Raw genomic sequence first — 16452 nt, forward strand, 5'->3', positions numbered from 1 at the left:
GCACCCAGACAGTGAAAAAAGCCATACCTGGTCCTCTTTCATTCTTCGTCATACATGGGCTGGGTCACAGACAAGGATTCTAAAACTTTTAAATCTAACTATAATAAATAATAACGCATTAAATTAATTTAATACGGAAATAATTGTGTCCTAATGTTAGGACTCCCTGTATGTACACCTTTCTGCTGTAAATCTAGCCAACAAGTGTATAGTAAATTCCAAATGTAAATAAAACAGAGACAAAAATGAATAAGTCACACTGCAGTCTTCAGAAAATGTACTAGCTTATTATACTTATGTAGAACTGAGCCCAACTCGTTTTGGGGTAAGCCCCCCTTCAGGAGCAAAACTGTAATTACAATGGGTAATAATTCAATTAATGATAGAGTAAACGTTTTCCAATAGTACAGACACATTTACATACAGAACAACTCTCCTGTCATCCAATGAATGTAGCTGCATGCGACCAGATTAGCTAGTGTCACAATCATGAATGAGTTAGTTACCAATGTACACAAAGTGAAACCTGTGGACAAAATAATCTGTACTCGGTAAAGATTTCACATGTGTAGGTCCCATAGAGAGTAGGAAAAACAGTATCCCCGGTGTGTTAATCAAAAACCAACACCCATATAGTGGAGAAATGATATGAAGGCCCTGCACTATCAGAACGGACAAACATTCCAAAATAAAGACAGATGCCAAAGAGTAGCTGATCCCCGCAACCGTGTAGTGGATTGCACAGCTTGTTTTGCAACCCTCTTCCCAAGGTATAATTGGGACCCGAGTGTCTCGTGGGCCAAATTATACCCATGCCGCAGTTGGGCTCCAGGTGTGTGTTTCTTTTTGATGAATATTGATTGACTTATTTCAAGCAACAAAAAAAGTTAAACTCATTGTAAAACACGATAATACATAAATAAAAACAGAAAGAAATACAGTAAAATAGATATCGCATTGTTAAAATGCGGGTTTAATTCAAGCGGATCTTTCTTTTTTTTATTTCCGCGTTGTTCTTGTCCCTTGGCCAAAGGACCTTGGCACAAAGACTCGCGCACCTAATATAATTTGATGCTGAAAGCTCAGTCTTTGTAGTAGTGGTTAATACTTTTACATTTAGGTTTATTAAAAAGGTTTATCACGCTAAAAGACGCACAACATTGTTTGAAACTTAACTTGAGGATGGAAAATAACTGGTGGTTACAAAATACACATACATAGTTGTCCCAATCTATATCAGTTCATTCCATCCATCATGTCGTGTTTCACGTGCACACAAGCCATGCTAGGATTACTGCCGGATTGCTCCAAAAGCTATGACAATCTACCGTATAAAAAACTAAAAATAAAGACAAAAATAACACTCTACGGCCACGTTAGCAATTACAAAAATAATTAAAACCCACCCCCAAAGCGGTACTACAATAACATGATATGAATTTACTTGTCATTCAGTAGTCCAACTTGGAGGATAACGCGGTTGCGCTTCATTCCACCTGTAAAGCTGACTGATTGCTCTCTAAGCCATAGCGTTCTGTGGGCGTTAATGTGCTGTACTACGCACCTCAGCCGTGGCGGCGAATCACACACGTAATGAAAGCCCACTCACGTAGTGTTTTTCTTTCGTTTCAGGCACCGACCGCTTCCGGCGGCCAGCTGCTAGGCATGTAACATTGGTGACGAAAGGAGGTTGGAGGTGAGAAGGGTGGGAGCGGGTTGCTGTTGGCTGCGAGATGAACGTTTCTGGTAGGAGCCCAAGCCCTGCTGAAGTTTCGTGTGAGCTCTTCAAGGAACTCTGGGGCAAACTCAAAGAGTGCCACGATAAAGAAGTGCAAGGTAACCGTTGTTTGCAAAACTGTCAATAATGATAAATGCTTCAGTCAGATAACTTTTCTCTTTTCAATGTGCGACTCCGTAACATATCAGCATGTGCATTTCCAATAACATTACGCCAATGTCTTTCCCTCCCCATCCCTCCAATGGAGGAAAAGAACCTATTCAATTAGTCTAAGTAAAACAAGCGTCAACATTTAACCTGCTAACCTTTGTGACTGGTTGAGGGTTTCCTCGTCTCCACTTTTTTAGGCCCCTGGTTCATTTGGGTGCCAACCTTCGGTGATCATTTCAAACTCCAGAATAAGAAAATGCTGGCTCCTATACCTGCGTGATTTGTCTTGATCGGGCTTAAAGCTGTAGGAATAATGCAAAACATAAGCAGTGAGCAGGTCGTCTGATTTGTGTAAGATTGGTACACTATACCAGTGGCTTATTCTTACTCGTAGAATGCATATTACAGAAACAATGGAAGTGTTGTGCTGTAATTGGCAATCATAATCCAGAGCACCTGCAGGAACAGTGTGAGCATTTTAGGACTGCCTGTTACAGCCTCAAACCTTCAAAGGCCCTGGTGCGGTTCCATGTGGTAAAATCAGAGCAAACATTGCTGTTTACACCAAAAATTGCAACAAAAAGGCTGTGGTTTTGCCACCGCAATCCATCTAATGGATGCGGGGGACACCCCCGCATCCCCACACCCATTATACCATTTAAAGGGAGTGGGGTACACCCCCGCTCCACTTAAACGGTATAATGGGTACATTTTTACGGGTCAAACCACAGCATTTTTGCCATGATTTTTTTTACAGACTTTTTTGCAGTGATTTTATCACTGCACACCCCTGGTGCATGGTCTTAGTGGGTCATGTGTAGCAGTTACTTTGCGCCACACTGTGACGGGAGCTATGCTTTTGAGGAAACATCTGCTGCTCCCCACCACGGTTTATGTCCCACCTGATGGACAAGTGACCCATACCTGCAAAAGCACAAAAACTGCTTCTTTTTCAGGTTTCTGCCAAACTAGGACACTGAGAAGTGTGAGGAGTCAGTAATGCGAGGTGAACAACTGTTTGAGGAATTATCAACATATGCCATTTTATTCCTAAAAGCAATATGTTCAAAATGCCCCAAAATCCCTACTCTGCTGAGGATTTCATGCCTAACCAACGCTAAGGGAAAACACACTAACACATATAACTGTGCCTCACACCAAGTAACAAATACACAAAGAAAATGTATATCAATACAACAGAACATGAACAAAATTCACAGTCTCTGAATAACCTTCTAATGTCCTGGGTGATTTTCCTCCCCCAGTATTCAAACTCAATTCTGTTAGTGTTCAACAAAAAAGAAATGTCTCATATCAGTCCTTGATGTTTCAAAGTCAATGTAAAGGTTTGTTAACCAAAGTTCCAATGATAGCAAAGCTCTTCTAATTTTTTTTTATTGGTTTAGCTGATAAATCAACTTTACAATTTATAAGTTTTACAAAATACCATTCTCACAAATACATCATTCTTATGATGTGCAATTTAAAATCTGTGGTTATGCAAATTAAAATAGGTCATTAAAGTAAAATCATGCATGTGCACATAATATATTATAATCAAATTCTGATAAAACAGCGTTTTTGAAGCTCTAATCAGTCATTTTCAATACATTTAAAAAATTGAGAACAGCAATTTGATATGTGGTCAGCTGACCCATAAAAAGAATTTGCCACAATTGCTCATAGGTGACTGTTTGGTATTCCCATTCCAATTTTCGAAAGTGCAGTGTGCGTAATTCACGTAACATCATGCAATGTATGACCAAGTCTTTCAGCGTTTCTTTGCTCTCCATGTGCAAACAGAATAGACAAACATTTTTACAATTCGAAATTTGACCACGTCTGTTTAGGATGTCTCTCGTTGGCCATAAATTAAACCTTACTCTAAGAAAATCAAGCCTATGTGATACTGATTGAATCATATATGGTTCGACAGTGCTGTATTTCTTATGAAATTGATTGTTTTTTAAATCATTATATTTCTGGCATTTATTTTTTGTGCAAAGCCAATCTTGTTGGAAAAGCTTGGTTTTCGCCTTGTTTGGATTCTCTAAAAGAGTCTGAATCGAGATTTCTTCTAGCGCCAAGGTATGAACAACTAACTCCATCCGTTTCTTAACAAAGGTGTGAGTTGATGTAAACATGTTCTTGCACAATATACTTATCAACATTTTCAAGTCTGGTGTCAGTAGACACTTTCTGAACAATTATATAGTCTGGCCCAATTCATACCGAATCCATACAACTGGGACACAATTTGGTAGACTCAACATGCATCTCCAATATTGACTGTCACATTTTTGTAATGTTATTTTGGTGATTATGGACTTTATCCACTTTCCACTTCCACCAAATGGCACCAATGGTAATCCCAGCCACTATGCTTTGCCGCCTCTTCAAGAAGACTTGCCACAGTTCAAAAGAAATATAATATCCACAACTGGTAGTAATACACAGTTCTTGTTTAACAGTATTCTCATAGTTACAATTTTAGAATTCACAGTGGTATTTTGTCAGGATGACGTCTCAGTGCTGTTGCTGCTTACACTTCAACAACTTTATTTCTACTTGATTCACTGAGAACAGTCGCCTTTTCTCAGAGCATTCCACTTGGTTTGGACTACAATATTGCATCTACTGACAATCTGATATACCACCACTTCAGTACGTTGGACTACTAGCAGAGCTTCAGTGTTTTGTACTTCTAGACAGGCTTCAACAAGATAAACTTCAAAGTACTTTAGCAACTTATAGTAGGCAAGGCACTCTTCCTCTGAATACATTTCTTCAAAAAGGCTATTCTCTTTGCCTCTCGTCTGTCTGCCACAATAGCAACTTGAGTTTGCCTTTAAGACTCACATCTCTCTGGCTTCCAGAGTCTGTAGCACTAAGATTGTGTCAACTTCAAAATAGTCTTTACAAGCAGCCAGTTTCCCTTCCCCTACTTTACCTGCACCCTTTTGCCAGTTATCAGTCCAAGTAATTACCCAGAAGCATAGTGCCACTCTCTTAGCTTCAGGTAATGCTTGTACACTTGTATTTTAGGCCAATGAACTGTTATTAACTTCACAGTACAGTTAGATTGCTTTTTCCCCATGAGAAAGACGGTTTTCACTATTATGGGGAGAATCTTGGCTTGGGCAATGCTTGTTCTCTTCTTCAATAAGATCTACACTTCTTATATATGAAAGGTATACCGCATTAAAGTAAAGACTATGCTGCAGTCTTACTTTAGAAATCACAATTGGGTACATGCTACCACCTCTTGATGTAGTTTTCAAGGTTTAAAGATTGGTATAGAATTGTATTCCCGTGTGAAAGTGACGGATAGAGTTCAGTCCTCCTTTGGGAATCACAATTGGGCACACACAACCACTCCTTTATGTCCAAGATTGCAACAATAGTACTGTCAAGGTTAGGTATTCAGTAATGGTCTTCGCAGCGTTCATGTTACGGTTTCCTGAGGCGATGACCTGAACCCTCAGAAGTCTTGGACACTGTGCTCCCTCTCCCCAAAGGAGCTAGCCCAGCAGACTATTTATACAATTTTTGTGACCAGGTCCCCCAGGCAGGAGTGCTACTAGACGCCCAGTCCCCCTCTGCAACCAATGGCAATAATATCACATGAGCTGCAGAGATGACAAAATTATAGAATGAGATAGGACAATCTCAATATAAACATAAAGTAACACAGTTTCGTCACAGTCTTTAAACAATGTCCTTATCCTTTTTCAATAGGCTCCTGGTGTCTTTGGAACTCCAGTGAATCACCCCAATGCCTTGCATATGGGTAACCTTAACCCTAAATACCTAAGAGTCATAAAAGAAATAAATGACATCAGAATGCACAGGTCCGTGGTAAAAAGAGGGTCTCCGGGATGCCCCTCCTCACCCCCATAAACATGACGGCCCGAAGAGTCAGAAACGCACAAAATCACTTGCTATTCGGACAGGCCTCAGGAGGACCAGTGACTGACACGTATGCAGAAAGATATTTTCTCAGACAGCCATTCAAACCTTATCCAGTGAATGTCTTTATGGATACATGTGCTTCAACATTGGTCATGGACCCAAATGCCTTGATGGATGATGTTGCAGAGAAACAGCTGTGCTAACGTCATTAGTGATACCACGACAAAGCTATGTTAGTCAAGAAGTACACTAGCAACCATGTACAATGTTACAGAAACACAATTGAAAATACACACACAACATGCTTACACAGTTCTGTAGATAGAGGACAGAAACATGTACATACTGTCAAAACATTTTATTATTTTCCTCATTAGCTAAGTGCAGAAACGCTGAACGCAAGACAACGAAGAGATGCAGAGCAAGCTTACAGATGCTTATGGCAACTAACCCTATGGAACTACTGGATCCCAAAAGGAGCCTGGCAGGACCAAATACGACTAACCTATTGGAAACATAGCGCAATATAGATGTGTAGAAATCATAGAATAAGTATAACAAGGATCACCTAAGGGCACAAGTTGCAGGACGAGAAACTAGGGAAAGCAGAACCAGGATACACAGAACAGGAAGGCCAGGGCTTGCAGCCAAGGTCAGAGACAAGCCGCATATTCCAAATCTAAAATGACAAGGGGCCATCTACAGAAAAACAGTATAAATCCTCATAAATTGCCGACCAGAAGAGCTTGATTTCGTGGTACTCGACCATGTGATATGGCTGAGCTAGACAATTGATATTCACCCGCGGTGGGAAGGTCGAACAGTTCTCAGAAACACAGTCATGAAGGGACACATGAACTTGTCAACAATGTTGCAACGTGGAGAGCACTCTCACTGGCAAAATTGGTACTGCTAACAGATACGTTTGGAACACTTAGTCATTCTCAACACCTTGAAGAGGTGCAGAGAGCTCTGAGAACAGAGCTGGCTCGCAGGCCTGGGGAGACCAGTTCCAGCCAATCGAGGGACAGAAATCCATGGGTGGATGGCAGAGGGCAAGGCTAATGGTAATCCTGCGACCCTGCAACAATGTAATAGATAGTTTCTTGAAGAAGAGGCAGGCCAGCCAGCTAACATGAGAGGACCAATTAACTAAGATCCATAGGAGCAATCTATATGTTATACCACCCGATCGCGCAACCAGAAAGTGGGATAGGTTTTCCGAGAAGGGCCCATATTGTGACATTGCCCTGCAACGAAAAGGTTTGCCACGGGCTTGGGAGCAGTGACTCTAGAGATTTTTGAATGTCCTGTATGATACCGGTCGGTTTTTGTAATAAACTGCAGTCCAACATGCTCTTGGCTGAGTCCTCAGTTTTTCTGGGGGAAGTGTTGTTGGGCCTGGGAGATGAACGGGTAAACTCGTAGTAACCCCCAGATCTCTGGCATACCATACCTCGCCAACAAGTTGGTAGCAGAGGGATGGTTTACTACGCCCGTTTGGCATAAGCTGCTTCCTCCGCTGCAGAGCCTCGCAGAAATAGAGTCCGATGGGGTGTGAACCCCCGTACAAAGGCCGTCAGGAGCCAGCTTGGAAATATCCTGCCTGCGGTCCGTGAGGGGTTCCAGCAGACCAGAAGGGTGGCGTGGCAGCTTTAGGGGAGCCGGTAGCCAAACAGCGTCAGTGGATCACGGAGTGTGAGTATTGACTTAGCCACAGAGCAACTAAGGCAAGTGGGAAGGCAGCGGTGGGAGCAGGGTGGTAATGAGTATTGTCTAGTAGTGTTGAGTATTGTGAAGCATAGTAGAGAAAGGAGTGGAGGTAGATGTCATTTCTGTGGTTGGGGCACATTCGTCTTGAGGGAAAAGGGTCGGGTGAATAACCTAGACTATTGACTTAAGGGTTTGGATGACGGAAGGTATATGAATATTGTATTCCCTGTGAATAGGACGTTTTAGCTCGGGTCATGGATGATGGTATCCCTGTGTAAAGGTGTAGCAAAGGGAGCTGGCCTAGATCGTGGAAGGTGTTTGTCTGGTTAAGTCTCGAGGAAGCATTTTATCTGCAAGTCCCGATGCTGCAGGTACAGATCGAACACGAGAAATAGTGGTTTCCCCTGTTGGGAGGCAAGAAGACAGCTGTGGGTTCATGTTGGGGTTGTGTAAATGTTTGTGTAACAAGACATTAGCGTTGTAAGTGACCTCTAGCATTCCCTTGTATAGTGTAGTGGTGACGTCACCCATTAGGTCTGTGCATAGAACTCGGAGAGTACAAGGAGTTATAGAAGTTGGTGTTGAGAAACTTAAAATTGACAGAGGAGTCTGTTCGGTGGCGGTGTGCGGAAGGTGCATGCGCGAGATTGGTGGGTGTGTCTGAGGAGGCGGAGAGTTGCAGAAATGCGTTGCACAGAGCTTGCCTGACAAGTTGTTTTGGAGCCAGAGAGGCTAGAGAAATTGTTGAAAACTGGTATTTCTGACATTCATAAACCTGAATTGAAAATATTCATTGTGCTTGTGTAATACCAGAGCGTTGAAAGCCTCGACTTCAGGTCAAGTAAGTATTGAAGCAATGTCTGAAGGGAATGTGGGGGGGTGATATGCCCCTACAGCACATATGTAAGGCCATTCCGTGATATAAGGACACGATTTGTAAATATAGCGCCGAATGCACGAAAAGCACAGATGGTAAATTGTTTAAGCCGTGGCCACAATGCGGAAGTTTCTCCAAAAATGTGCAGCAACCATTACAGACACACATACAAGACTCCTATAAGGGGAAGAAGTTGGCCAATCGTATGGCGATATTTGAGCTCTGGAAAATGTTCCAGGAGGACGAGGGGGGGGGAAGTAGCGAGGCCTCAATAGATGCTGAGCCAGCAGGAGACACCGGGGGCAGTGCCCTTGGCCCCCGTCCCCCACCTCCTCCTGAAAATGAGGAAGAAGGGGCTGCAGCAGAGGTGCAGGGATTATACCCTATATGGGAGTAAAGGCAGCGGAGGGGTACACAAATCCAATATGTCAACCTCCACCATATACCAAGGAGGAGGGGCAGAAGGGGGCCGGACAGACACAGTGGGAAGGGAGCACGTGGCGAGGCCCAAACAAGCACCAAGGAGGGGCTAGAGCGCATAGCATTGAATGAATGAATGGATAGGAGGGCAGATACTTCTGAAATTGGATGGGAAGACAACGGGAGAATCAGTAGGGGCGATTAAAGAAACAGAGGGTCGTAAGGGGAGCAGCGAAGCGCGAGACTAGGCGGAGAGACAAGCAAATGGAAGAGGAGAAAGCGGGAGCAGCGAGATGAGAGATGAGCTCGAGGAGTTAGAGGGGTAAAGGGAGGAAGACTAGAAGGAAAAGTTCATTTTAGTGAGAAGTGAATAGAGAAAGTGGGAAATAGAGTTACTTGTAAGAGCGCAAACGAAAGGGTAGGAGGAGCAGGCAGTGAGACACACAAGAATAAAGTGGGGAATGGGCAAGGTAGACGATAAAGTGGGAGGAGGTAGGCGAATGGCGCAAGACAGCGGCACCACACAGGACAGGACTGCCACTCCAATAGACAGGACAGGCTTGGGGTCCTCCGGGAGAAGTGGTAGCAGGGACTTGATTGACTTTCGGAAGCTGCGCAAAGACACAACCTCTAGGAGGCTGAGCTTCGTGGACGATTTCGGCAGTGACATGGACACCGACTCAGACACAGACGCAGAGGGAAATGAGGATGAGGAAAGAGGGTGACCCAGGCGTCAATCAACAGGGAAAACTGCAGATGGAAGCGTGACATGAGTAGGAAAAGAAACGGGGATTTAGGGGTGACAAGGACGGTCATCCACCCACGGAGGAGCAGGAGCTCCATCTGGGCACTGCAGGAGCAGTGTTCAGCCTAGGAGAAGAGTGCTCCACATGCGGTAAGCAGGCTGTTAATTCTATGCCTGAATACTGACCACCGCTCACAAAATCGTCGGAGCACATCTATTTACAGATGTGATTGGAATTGGCACCACCGCCATCATTTCGATTGAAAACTGTTTCCAAAATCGAATTTCGCCACCTGAAACCCACATTCTCCATTGTGCACCACGAGGAGTGCACCTTCCAAGATGGTCGCCCAGGGTTTGACGCCTTAGCACCCTCCACCTAACCAAGCCTAAACTCTGCTGCCAGGCTTGGATTGGCTATTGTGGCCTATATTTCCACCTATCCGGCGCCGGCAGGCGTAAGCCGGCCCACCTCACCAAGGCCCAGGAAACAAGGCTGCCCAACCGGACGCCGACTGTCTTTAAGGTAACACATCATTGTAATAGCATACTAAAATCTGCACCAGTGGAGAGCGACGTCATTTGACATTACCTGAGAAGCCTGCCGCCTCTCCTAAGCTCTGTTGCTCACTGCATTCACAACGTACCTCGTTGCCGCCAAATCATTAACCTATACTCTTGCCGTCTTCCTCCCGCGACCGCGACCAACTGTGACATATGGACATCCAGAATTACCACCAGCACCCATAGTTTGCGTACCGCTTTGTGCCCCTATCAAGTAACTTGCTCTCGGCTTCCATTACGACCACCGCCCTTATCTTCTGCGTCTCCATGAACTCTGCGTTTCTGCCCCAGATAAGAGCGCATTGTGAAGCTATGTACACAGAGCCTCGGTATAAGCCTAACCATCTATTCAGCACGTATGATTCGCCTGTGTGATACTACTCAGTAAGAGCGTACACATTACACTGTGTCATGCACTTGCAACTTAGTTGCTCTAAGTACCAATCGATCATTGTTAAAACACCTTACTGTATCTTTAGTCTACGGTGCACCCTTATACGTGTACCGATTGTATTAATTACGCGCACGTTGCCAACTGCATTTTTGTGCCCATTCCAAGCCTACTATTAAATGCTTTCACATTGCACTGCGCTTACGGCACTCACCTATGTCCAGTTAGGCCAGATATTGTATGCATGCTACAATATCTTCTTTACTAATTTGTTGGTAGACCCTACCCTAGTCAACTGCAAGCCCAGCTATTATTGAATATTTGCTTCCATGTATTTTACACCTGAATGTTCTCGATATTGTCTTTTGATACACCAGTGCCTACGTACTGAATACCTGCCCCTCGCATGTACGCCCGGCACATGGCTCATGATCATAACTTGCATATGAACTCCCACATTCCATATTGGTCCTCTCTGTAATAATTTGTGACCTGCAATACATGCTTGCTCTCAGCCACGCACCTGACTGCATTTGATAGTATACCCAAACTAATTCTGAGCCTACTTCTGAATCTGAGACACCTGCCTTTGCTCTTGGTAAACCCCTCTCTGCTATACTCTGCCTCTCTGGTAAACATGTTAGGACAAAGTACTACCTACCTCATTATTGCTGCCTTAATACTCCTTGCCACCAGTATCTCAGAGACCACTCTAGAGAAGGCCAAATTAGTCCTGCACAGCCTGAAAAATATGGCTTCTAATAATTCTAGCACTGCCCCTCCTAAAAATCTCCTGGGTATGTGTTCAGGAGATTATGCTACTGCTCCATGTACTACGATCAATAGAAATTTGAAACTGCGTGCTAGACTCTCCAAACTGTCGAACCGCTGACCAGATCCCTACCACCTACAAATAAGAAAACAAACTGTCACCGTAGCATTATCCTTAATAGGGCCAACCGGTTTACTTCCCCGTCTGATCTCTGTGCTACTGGGAATCAGACCATAACATCCTATACCAAGCCTATGGTTCCCTACACCTCTACTCCAATCCTGACTCCAGCCAAAATAGAAGATCACCCCATCAAAGGAGCTCTTCTTAACGCGAGATCCCTTGTGGCCCATGACATAGATATAGCTGACTTAATTACAGAAGGTAGTCTGGATTTCTTCGCTATAACAGAGTCCTGGCTACATAATGCCGCAGGACCCACGCTTATGTTAGCTATCCCTGACGGTTACACTATATCCAGACAAGATAGAGATGGAACCCGAGGTGGTGGAATAGCCATCATATCTAGAGAGTCTATTATTGAGACTAGTCCCTCACCAAACAATGCAATCTTGTGAAATCCTCTCTGCCAAACTGTCGCTAAACAACTCCCAATCACTTACTATGCACCTAATCTACAGACCTCCTGGTCTCATCGGAACATTTGAAGAGGACTTGCATAGTATACTTGCCAACAACCTCAAACCCAGCTCCCAACTACGTGACTTTAACTTATGATTTAATGATCCAGTAGATAAACATGCCCTGGAAATGGCCTATTCCCTTAATGCACTCGTCCTATCGCAAAAAGTAAACAAACCTACCCATATTAAGGGTAGAACCTTAGATTGGGTAGTCAATCACAACTGTACAGCTACCATGACCTCTATCACCCCACAATCATTTACCGTTCACTTGTGTCCTTCACATTATCAACTACCAGACCTCAACACATGGCCTTACAAAAAGCGCAACCTTGTCTAACTAGAAATAAAAAGAATATCACAGTGGACAACGTGATTCCTGTTATTCTTCCTACCCTAAATTCTTTGCCTGATAATCTTAACCCTAGCACCCTGGTGCATGAATATAACAAAATCATGCTCTCCACTTTGGATAAAATTGCCCCTCTCAAACTAAGATCAAGTAAAAGCAAAGCCCACCTCAACAAGTGGTTCACTCCACAATGAAAGGACCTACGTCTACTGAAAAGAAAGTGTGAAACCGCCTGGAGACTATGCCCCTCCAGTGAGAACAAAAAGAAGTTAACTACTACTTCAATGCACTATAAAAACAAAGTCTGTCTGGCAAAACGAAATTCTTACAACGAACGCATTGCCAATTCTAACTCGAGTATGAAAGAATTATTTACCATACTAAAAGAACTAGAGTCCCTGATCCCTATACCGGACACATGCAACAAAAATAAGATTTGGTGCATAGATATTCAGCAAGCACTAACCAATAAAATAAACACTCTCCACAATAAAAATAAAGAAAGACGCTCTGAACCTACCACAGCCCGCTAACTCTATCCCACCTTGCGACTTGACTACTGATCAGATTAATAGATTCCGCTTCACCAAAACATCTGTTTTAGAGGTGAGGTAGAAAAAAATAATTTAATCCCTCAAACCATCCAACTGCAAAGGAGATATCTGCCCAGCACATATTATAAAAGATGCTGCCAGAGACCTTTCTCCATTTATCTCTAAACTGATCAATGCTTCATTCTCCTCTGGCACCATCCCAGCCAACCTAAAACAATCTTGGGTTCTCCCACTCCTAAAGAAGCAAACTCTTGATCCACTTATTGCCACCAACTACCGCCCTATCACGACGGTACAATTTCTACTTAAAATATTGGACAAAGTTGCTTATACTCGGATTCAAAAACACCTGGAGCTTCACAAGCTCTTAAGAGTCAGACAATCAGGCTTCCGCCCGCTACATGGGACAGAAAATGCCTTGATTGGTCTGAAAACGCAAATCGATGAGTTGAGAGTTAGCGGGAAGACAGCATTGCTCTTATTACTTGATCTCTCAGCTGCATTCGACCTGGTGGATCACAAGATCCTCTGCAGGCACCTGGACTCAGCAGCCCATTTTTCCATAGATGCTATCAAATGGATAGAATCATTCCTGAGTGATAGAACTATGAGTGTGTTCTCCCCATCGGCAGCGGCGGACCCCACCCGATCCTGTGCGGGGTACCTCAAGGCTCAGGCGTGTCTCCGACTCTATACAATATATTCACCAAACCTTTGTTTGATAATTTGGACCTTTTGGGTATCACCTACACTAACTATGCAGATGATACACAGATTCTTCACCCGCTTTCTGGGGATCATGGCAAGGACCTGGCGCTGGTGAATAGGGTCTATCATCATTCAGGCATGGATGGCCACCCACGGTCTCTGCCTGAATGATGACAAGACAGAGTTGATAATTCTAGGTACCCCCTCTAACATTACTAAACTGGGTCATGAATATGCATCATTCATTATTGATGGAAATAACACTATAGTATCTAAGGAGGTAAAAACCCTTGGTTTCTACCTGGATTCAACTGTGTCCTTCAACAAACAATTGAAATCCCTGGCCTCTACCACAGCCTACACGTGTAAGCTTATCAGAGCTGGTAAGCCTTTCCTCTAAAATGACAGCTGCATTATCCTGGCTAGAGCATTGATTCTCTCCAGGTTAGACTATTGTAATGCTCTTTACAGTGGCGCCAACAAAGCTAGTATCCAGAGATTACAAAATATCGCTCTTAGAGCCGCACTAGGCATTAACAAAAGAGCACACATGACTTCGACTAGACGTCAATACAAATGGCTCTCTACCCATATTAAAATACGGCTAAAAATCGTCTCCTTGACACATAAAGCATTAAAAAATGCTGCCCCTAGTTACTTAACAGACAAACTGATGAGAAGAACTTCCAACAGGCCTACAAGAGTTAGTAATACGAACTGTCTTGTGGTACCGAGATTCAGACTTACCAAGATTGGTGGAACAGTTTTCCTGTGAAGGCTGCCAAACTATGGAACTCCTTGCCCTACGAGCTGAGAGTTGACCAACCCGATCTACACTTTAGAAAGTTATATCACTTATCTCAACCTGACTGAAGGCTAATTTGAACTGACACAATCGCCTACACCATGCTGCCTATTATTGTAAATTATTGTACATTATATTTGGAACTGAACTGTATATATTGGAATTGTATTTTATCTGAACCTGTATATCTACACTCTGTCTTGTATTTAATTTCATTTGTACATTCATGATGTTATACTGTCAACCACTTTGAAATTTTGTAAGCCATGCACCTTCTTATTGCTGCGCCCTGTTACCCCTGGGTTTGGTGCGCATTAGAAATAAAGAAAGAAACAAACAAACCAACAAGGATGCTCGATCACAACAGTCCAGAGACGCATCACGTAGTATGGATGACCTGATCCCATACGTGCAGAGGCTTAGAGATCTTCCAGGAGGAAGGAAGGGGGAGCCGGCAAAGGCATGTGCTCATATTAAAGACGCAGAGAAACCGGATAGGCAGATCAGGCTGACACGAGGGGCGAACAGGGGATCCAGTTCACACATTTGCCCTTACTAGAAAAGGGAGGGGGTGACCTCAATATATACCATGGAAGCACACAGACAAGGAAAACTTGAGGTGTAGGCTACCCTCGTTAACCGCGGGTGCAGGCAAATGGATATATGAAATGGAAAGCATAACAGCGGGATAGAAATTGGCAGTGGGGGGATGTAAAGGGGCTACTAATGGCGATCCTTGGGGAAGCCGCTGAGTATGTAGAAGGGCGGGGCACCCAGGAGTAACCACCCAAGACACTGCGCACAATGGCGCGCCCTTTGCTAACTGTCGAGTGGCCGTATAGCAAACTCTACGGACACAGTACCCAGACACGTCAGAAATTAGTGCGATTATGGCACGTGAAATGGGGGAAGACAAAGACCCTTTACACTACATCCAGATAATCCAAGAGCTTTGGCATCTTTAAATGCAAGAACTGTGGGACAAAATATAGTGGAATTTTTCTACCACATATTATGCCAAGGGTTGCAAGAGCAGGTGCAAAGGCAGCTAAAGAAATTGGTGGGGATGGAGGCAAAGCCTTGGTCAGAAATACAACTCATGATGGTACACTACTGTAGGTTAATGCAAGAGAATGCGAGAAAAAAGCGGTAGGAAAGAAAGCAGGAGGAGGCAAAGTTAGTACAGAAGAAGCTATCTAAACATGCCATGGAAGTGGCAGTGTTGATACGCACCGGAGGACTAGAGGCACCACAGACACAGTACGCACCACTGCACATGGGAGGTGGGTTCATGGGACAGGAGGATGCGCAGCATGGGTTTCAAGGAAGAGGGGCATCTAGGGGACGCGCGTATGGGCATCAGATGCAGCAGAACCATGGGGGCACCAGGGGGGTTCTGAGGATATGGGCACCAAAAGCAACAGGGCCCAGAGGGGTTTTCTGCGGGTTCCAGAGGCAGCTGAGAGAGCCACCAAATGCTGGGTGTGTGGACAGATAGGGCATATCTCAAGGGTGTGCAGAAGCAGGGCAGGGGCGCATCAGAATGGGGAATGCAATATCCACCAGCTTACTATGGGAGCAGAACGAGTATTTCACTCAGGACCAGACACTACAACCTGGACAGACACCAAACCCATACCCACAGACACACCAGCCCATGACACAGGTACCACAAATGCAAGCACCTATTCAGCAGTATTCTCAGGCAACACAGATTCCACAAAGCAGGGTAACGCACAACACGGCAAATACTGCAGATGCAGAACAGCACACAACCAAACGACGGGACAGTGGCACGCACAGACTCCTTGACAACTACTCCCATTAGGAAACTGAGAGGGGGGGTCACTGTAGTGGGAGGGAACCCATTCCTGGGAACGGAATGTCCTTACACCCTCAATAGGACAGCTCACAGACGGACTTGATGTGTTCCATCCTATCGATTACACCCAACCCTGTGGAGGAACCCCGTATATGGGTGACGATAGGTGATAAGACTTTTTCCTTTCTTGTAGACACAGGAGCGACCAAATTTTGCATCCGGGAAATATAGTATGTCAGACAATGCCATGAATGTTCAAGGATTCTTTGGAACGACAGAAGTGGT

The 16452-nt window shown here is 44.2% G+C and overlaps 1 protein-coding gene across 3 annotated transcripts in view; it reads left to right on the forward strand.

The window, feature by feature from the left end:
- Positions 1–16452, forward strand: part of RBBP8 (RB binding protein 8, endonuclease) — a 2310314-nt gene that overhangs the window by 252469 nt on the left and 2041393 nt on the right. For 2 of the 3 annotated variants that reach the window (XM_069620894.1, XM_069620893.1), the window contains exon 2: positions 1633–1836. In XM_069620894.1, coding sequence (XP_069476995.1) covers positions 1734–1836 — 103 coding nt within the window. In that variant the 5' untranslated portion in view covers positions 1633–1733. Of the gene's footprint in view, positions 1–1632; positions 1837–16452 lie in introns of those variants that run through there. The other variant, XM_069620895.1, reaches the window with a different exon arrangement.

Source organism: Ambystoma mexicanum, chromosome 5q, assembly GCF_040938575.1.
Source record: "Ambystoma mexicanum isolate Mex_15411 chromosome 5q, UKY_AmexF1_1, whole genome shotgun sequence".
NCBI classification, from domain to species: domain Eukaryota; kingdom Metazoa; phylum Chordata; class Amphibia; order Caudata; family Ambystomatidae; genus Ambystoma; species Ambystoma mexicanum.